Source organism: Danio rerio, chromosome 17 (genome assembly GCF_049306965.1).
Source record: "Danio rerio strain Tuebingen ecotype United States chromosome 17, GRCz12tu, whole genome shotgun sequence".
NCBI classification, from domain to species: domain Eukaryota; kingdom Metazoa; phylum Chordata; class Actinopteri; order Cypriniformes; family Danionidae; genus Danio; species Danio rerio.
Genome location: NC_133192.1, coordinates 39,656,245 through 39,663,496, shown reverse-complemented (window position 1 = coordinate 39,663,496; position 7,252 = coordinate 39,656,245). Strand labels below are relative to the sequence as shown.

The 7,252-nt window shown below is 39.1% G+C and overlaps 1 protein-coding gene across 1 annotated transcript; it reads left to right on the top strand.

The window, feature by feature from the left end:
* The first annotated feature begins 299 nt into the window (after positions 1–299).
* Positions 300–5,383, top strand: zfp36l1a (zinc finger protein 36, C3H type-like 1a). The gene is made up of 2 exons (NM_001077153.2): positions 300–486; positions 1,837–5,383. Exons 1-2 carry the CDS (start codon positions 430–432, stop codon positions 2,902–2,904), a joined length of 1,125 nt encoding a protein of 374 aa, NP_001070621.2. The 5' UTR covers positions 300–429; the 3' UTR covers positions 2,905–5,383.
* The last annotated feature ends 1,869 nt before the right edge of the window (positions 5,384–7,252 follow it).

Sequence of the window (7,252 nt, the reverse complement as noted above, 5' to 3'; positions counted from 1 at the left end):
ATAAGATTATACTTCACATTATGTATAAGTTGCAATTACAAGCGTTGAAAATACGCAACAACGTAAACAATGCAGTTTCAGTCATCATGGGAACAAACAACTGCACACAACACTGCTGATTTATAAATGAACAGCAGAAGAGCTGCACTAAACTTTTAAACTGCGTTGTAACTTCTATGCGCGAGTGAAAGCAAAGAGGAGAAGAAAAAAAAAAGAAAACTTGAAACGGAGCAACAGAGAAACGCCCATATGTGACGCTCCCGAAGCTCCTCCTGCATTTGGGTTAAAAGGAAATGCAGCGCGGCCACGGAGGAGCAAGACAGAGGGGGTTTCTTTTAGGGCAACACAAGTTTACACAACCAGAACTAGCTTGTTACAGTTTGAAGTTTCTGCTTTTTATTCCGCTGTTTATTTATCAACGATTGGAAGATGACCACAGCCGTGGTGTCGCCTTTCTTCGACTTCAGCGAAATGATCAACAACAAGGTATGGAGAAAAGTTTCAGCTGGATCAGTTTGTGTTGTGGAATGTTGAGGCAGGCTTTCTTTCTAGGATTAAATGCGTGGTTTTAGGCGAAATTAAGTCGCTATGAAATACAACAGTACTGCTTTTACTCAGTTTAAACCGAGACCAAATGAACGAGACTAAAGATTAGAGTTTTGCAGCCATTAAAGTTCCTCCTTTAGGCTTGTTATGGAGAATCCACGACTGTGATTTTACAACATAAGAGGATTGTCTGATTACAGATGTTTAAGTGTATGTTCTTTGCGTCTTGCTATTACATTGAACCGTTTTAATCACTCGTTTACCTCTATAAGATCATTTAAAATGCTCACTTAGTGTGATTAAGGTACACGTTCTTTAAGTAAATATGTATTTCAGTTGAGATTATACATGCATAACCGCAGACTAAATACTTTTTTATTTTAAATCAGACTTTAGTATACCTTACAAGAGTATTCACTCAACTATCTATGTATGTGCTTCCTTTTGATCTGTTTACCAACTGAAGTTTGGAACAACCGGTTTCACTACCTATAAAATGTAGAGGAAAAAATACTCCTATCTGAGAAAATAGTTTTAAATGTCTTGTTTGGGTGTAGAAACTTGAATGGTGTGTGAATCTGTGCTAAGTCAGGGCTGTCCCATGATTTCATTGAATTAAACTTTGACTAAGAGGAGTGACTTAGAAAAACAGTGAGTCAAGCTGTATATGAGTCCATTTATGTGGTTAAACCATAACTGCAGTCGGACATCATTTGTCAGTGGAGTTAATGTGTTTTTTTCTGTGCTGTACAGATGCATCATAAAGGGTTTAGTGTATATTTCTGTAACCCTTACTTTTGCAAACTCTTATTTAAATTACTACTTTTTTGCAGTGTACTATAATAATAATAATAATAATATACTGGCTAGATAAGTGTAAAAGTTTAGGAATCCATTTTATGTACACCCATCTATGTACTACATATAAACTCATATTTTCTTGTGGTGAAAAGCAGAATTAGTTGGTATGTAAAGGTTTCAAGCAGGATGATGATCATTTTAAAATCAGACAGGGTCATCAGTGTCCACAAGTATGCAAACTGAGGTTTTCTCACCTCTGAAACTGTACAAGTTGTTCAGTCTTTATTCATCAGACACGCACAGCAGTCTTTGCATTTCTGAGGCAGTCAAGCGTTCACTAAGTGGGCATCAAGCCAAACTAGCAGTTGTTTAGGCCTGTATTTACTCATGGGTATAACACAAAGCCAGTGCAAAACAGTTAAGACGTGCCAACCACATTGTGGCTTTCAAAAAAAATTAATGTTGTTTTTTTTTCTGTCCTTTTTTTAGAACAAAATGCTAAACTACAATAATAACATCCTCAGTTCTCCGCACCCTGTCTCCGTCCCTTGCACTGGGACTAGTCTGTCCATCTCTAACCCCACTGGTTGCCTGCTGGACAGGAAGGCTGTGGGGACACCCTCTACTGGTGGGGTTTACCAGCGCCGGCACTCTGTAACTTCGGCTAACACCAAACTCAACCAAAACCAGTTTTTGAACATTGCTAAGGCAGATCCATCCCTGCTTGGTTCAGGGACAGGAACCACCGGCAGCAGCAACAAAGAGAACCGACTCCGAGACCGCTCTTTCTCAGAGACAGGGGATCGCCTGCTACAGAAGTGTTCGGGCCCTGGAGGCCCCAACAGCCAGGTCAACTCGAGCCGCTACAAGACAGAGTTATGCAGGCCATTCGAGGAGAATGGAGCTTGCAAGTACGGTGACAAGTGCCAGTTTGCCCATGGCATTCATGAGTTGCGTAGCTTGAGTCGCCATCCCAAGTACAAGACTGAGCTTTGCCGCACATTCCACACCATTGGCTTCTGCCCTTATGGCCCGCGCTGCCACTTCATCCACAATGCAGAAGAGCGACGAGGGCCTCCTCCAACCCCATCCCCCCTTTCAGCATCCAACAAGATGGAGAGGCCAAGGCTGCAACACAGCTACAGCTTCGCGGGGTTCCCCAGCTCTGGAGGCTTGAGGGACAGCCCCACTTCAGTCACCCCACCACCTATATTTTCCCCCGATGAGCTGCCCGAGTGGCCTAGCAGCAACCCCTTCACGTATTCCAGCCAGGAGCTGGCCAACTTCTTCAGCCCCAGCCTGGGTAATGCACCTTTGTCCTGCTCTGACCCTTCCTCCCAGGCGCCACCTTCGCCAACATCAACCCCTTTCTACTTCAGGGCAATGTCAGAGTCTCCAAACCTCTACGAGTCTCCATCCAGTCAGCCAGACTCACTTTCTGACCAAGAGGGCTACCAGAGCAGCTCAAGTGGAAGTCTAAGTGGATCTGAATCTCCCGTCCTTGACACCACTCGCCGACTGCCCATCTTCAGCAGGCTTTCCATCTCCGATGACTAAAGCGCACTGAGCCAGACCCCGTCCCCCTTTCCACTGCATGCAGCAGTCTTGAGAGGATGAGATGCTAGCACTCCCTCCACCTCTTGCCATTTCTCTGGCCCCCTAGAAGCCGTACAGTTCCTTCCTTGTATTACTTCCGCTCTGAAACCGATGCAGTGAATTAAGGGATCTTTCTCTTTTTGAATACTCTTTTTAACCAGAACAAGCTAAAACTGTCCCGGCCTCAAGACCCTTCTGTTTTCCGGGCCACATCATGTCGAGCCCCTGCTATGTTCCTGGTGTGACTGTGCCAAACTACACAGAGTAGGAAGTGGATTAGCAAAATGCTAATCGTGAGAGGTATGAGACCGTTGTGCCAGGTGCCACAGCTGTAGTCAAGTGTAGCGGAGCTGGTGGCATGGTTAAGGGAGAACCCTGCGCCCTTCCTTCCCCCTCACAAATCGCCACTCTTCTCAAGGACACTCTTTCATAACTAACTAAAGTTCACAAGTGTCATGCTTAGACCTTTAACAACTGTCTTTGTAGACCGGCTTAAAGCGAAAAACAGGAAAAGATGTGAAAAAAAGACAAGTGCCTGGGGGTCGAGTGTTGGGGTGAATGGACCACTGTTTCTTTTTATCTTTAATATATATATTTCTTCCTTCTTTATGGCCTGATTATGTAGCTCTTGTTCTGAGTGTGTGCGCCCCCTCCCTTGAAATTGCAGATTGCACCGGTCTGCAGGAAGGACTTTTCTCATAAGGGTTGAATGAGAGTGGAGCTTTGGAATATTTCAGGCACATTCAAATGTTCAGTTAGGTGCTACATGCTCCATGTCTCGCTTACAGCAGCACAAAAACCCTGAGATGGGATGTCTCCACTCGAAAAATGAACAGTTCCTTACTATTGTTTTTTTTGTTTTTGTTTTGTTGTTCTTGTTAGTGCCCCTTTTTCCCATTAGTTGCTGGTTACTTAACATTTGTTGGGAAGGGAATCTTGTTATTAAACCTTACAGACAAACTCTTTCTTCTCTCCCACCTCTAAACGCCGCCTTCCCTCAGGCCACTCGGCAAACAGAGGGGGAATTCCATCATTCCCAAGGTGCAGTTCAACCTCATGCAGCTTCACTTTAGTTCTTCATACAAGCACACCTTTTTTCCATAGATTCTGCTCAGAGGAGCACTTCGTCATCTTTCCAACTCTTGGTTTTGATTTTTTTATTATGGTCATTGTTTATTATTATTATTATTATTATTATGGTTATATTATTGTTATTGTTTGAAAACCTTTCACAACCGAAGGTTTTGCTTGTCACTGCTTATTTAACTTATCGAAACATATTTATTGGTGATCATATGCATTTTTTTTGTTAATTTTGTTTGTATTTATCTTGATAATGAAACGATAGAATATATTTTCTTTTATGTTAAATTATGATCTTCTGTATTAATCTTAAGATTGTGAAGACTTGTCAGCTTTCTTTTTTCACAGTTTAATATATTGTACTACATGACTTTTGTTGGCAACTACACTTAAATGAAACTTAATTTAAAGCAAAAAAAAAAAAGAGCAAAAACATAAAAAAATCCTCTGCATTTTCATTTATTTATTGTAGATTTATTGTCATTCCCTGTTCCCAGATATTTGACTGCAAAATCAGTACTAGCATACAATCATTCCTAGGTAATAAACTCACATGAGCGTCAGCACAGTTATTATTATTTTTTTTTTAATGAAAAAGAAAATTCTGCACATTTTTGTAAGTTAATTCCCATTTTGTAGCAAAGAACATGTATTATGGCAGTGAAAACTCTTGTTTCTTAACCACCAAAAGTTACGTTTTTGTGAAAAAGAGACTTTGACTACCAGTCTAGTTTACTGAATGCCTGAGCCTGGTGGTAGATTTGACATAACGAGGAACAAATGATCAGCATTTTGTTTTTAAATATGCATTAATACATGATGCAGGAGTTTTGTGGCCTTAAAACATATGCACCACTTTTAAAATACCACCATGAAGTGCTTTTTTATTGTTCTGATTGTGCGTTACAAAGGTTTAATGATGTTGCAGGTAATAAACCTCCAGTGTTAAAGCAGTTTATTTGGTTATAGTGGTGAATATGATGAATTGTAGGCAATAATTGTGACCTAATGGGTTGAAGTCCTGTTGTCTTTGGACATTCGGATGTCCCAGCCTATATGTAAAGTGCCTCTATCACACATTCCATAAGCAAGCGTTCTTTGCCTTAAATAAAGCTGGGATGCTACTTTTTTAGGACCTATTGCTTGTATCCTCTGTGGTGTAAGCAGTGATTGTCCAAGTTGGTTAACAGTATAGACACAAAGAAAGTATCTGAAGAGTTGAATGTATTTTTTTTTTTCTTATAAACAGCTATTGCTGTTCACTACAGTGATTTCTATGAGTTTATATAAGATTGATCTTTCTTTTGTAATGACTGATTGCAGTTAAAACCAATAAAAACCCATATTTTTGAGAAAAGAAGTCTTCTGGAGTATCATTTCATGCTTTTTGTGGTGTAAAAAGATTGATGACTGGGACCAAGAAAAGGATACATCTCCTGCTGTCAAATGCTATTAAAGTTGAAAGTTCAATAACCATAATAATGGTGTGTGTATACTGCACTAAAGCAGGGTAGATGGTTTTGGCTGCACATGCTACCAGAATGTCTTGTGATTGGCTCATTCCAGACTTGACTGAACCCTACTTGTGACTGACCACTGTGGAAGAGGGAACACAATCTTTCTATTTGGTCAGGACGGCAATTTTCACAGAACCCATATTTTGGATCATTATGGCTTTACTAATCTTTGTGGATCTGGCGTCTATCATGCAGCAAAGCAGATATTTTGCACATTATCTAATGTTATGACCCACGATTGACTGATATGAGGGAGTTCCTATGAGAAGTACAGTCATTGGTAGTCTAGAGGAGCACTGATGGGGTACTGTGGTCAAACTCAATGTGATGACTTTGGTAAAGCAAAAGGACAGACCACGGAAGTCATCAGGAAAACCGTTAGAGCCTGGCCGTTATGTAACTTTGTCCTCAAACAGATTAAGTTAACTGAAAACCCCCTTCTAACACGTACAGTTGCTTTGACGTTAGATCTCAAAGGATTAGGGGGAATCACTAGTTTGTTTACTTATAAAGTTGTAAATATCACTGCATCATTTATTTGGTAACCCTTCAGTATCAGAACCAATTCTCACTATTAACTAATGGCTTATTAGTAGGCCCACACAGAATCTGCGCGTGCAGAAATCCACAGATAGCCCATCATTGAGTTTATTCAATTGTGTAAATGTGTGAAAATGTATTTTTATTCCGTTTTTAAATTAATTTAAGTATTATTATTGTAATATAATAATAATATTAAAATGTTCATATGGTTTTTTTTTTTACAATACAGTTTGTGAAGTAATATTTTCTGTCTGATATGAGAGACTTGCTTTGTTTACCAAACAATTGAGTCAAATTGGATTTACATTGTAAACATTAAATAAAAGTTAAAAAAGTAAAAATTCTCAGCAGAAATTGCAAAAAAATGTCCACACATTCTCTCTGGCCCTACTTATTAGCTGCCTATTATTAAGATATTGGCTGTTTATTGGTACTTTAAAAAGTACATATTCTGTATAATCATATTCTACATCCCTAATCCTACCTAAAACCCAACTATTAACCTTAATAACTTGTATTAAGTAGTAAAGTAAGAGTTTATTGAGGTCATACTAGTTAGTTAATGGCGAGAATTGAACCTTACAATACATGTTTTATAGTATAAAAACTTGATGAATATTAACAAAAAGGATCTCTGAGCTCCAAAATTAAACAAAGAGTTCTCAGGGGTAGCTTAAGTAATGTATCGGTGCTTTTTGGGAAAGAAATTCATCAGAATAAACAGTAAAAGAAAGTCTAAGGCACTCAAAATGTGGAAAAAATATTAAAAAGCCTTTGTTGGCTGTTTGAGACTCTGTAAAACCAAATCTGATACGGCAACTTATAAACATATTCATGTTTTGGACAGTATTTACAGTATTATTTGAAGTTGTCCTAAAACTACTGAACAACACGCATTCTTGTCTTAGAACAGTTTTGAAAAACTTAAAACTAATACTGTTAATAATACTGTACACTCTCAGAAAAAAGGTATGTAATTAAAAAAAAAAAAAAAGGGTTTTCAAAAGGTACATTCTTGTACCTAAAGAGTACTTATTGGTACCTCAAAGGTACATATCAGTACCCAAAATGCACCTAAAATGTACCTTTGAGGTATTTGACATGGACTCCATGTCAAATATGTACCTTTTAAAAAGGTGCTGCCCCAGTGACAACCCTTTTACCTT

Coding starts and splice junctions, on each gene's coding strand:
- zfp36l1a (NM_001077153.2), top strand. CDS start 430: ATGACCACAGCCGTGGTGTCGCCTTTCTTCGACTTCAGCGAAATGATC. Junction 487..1,836: donor GCGAAATGATCAACAACAAG/GTATGGAGAAAA, acceptor TCCTTTTTTTAG/AACAAAATGCTAAACTACAA.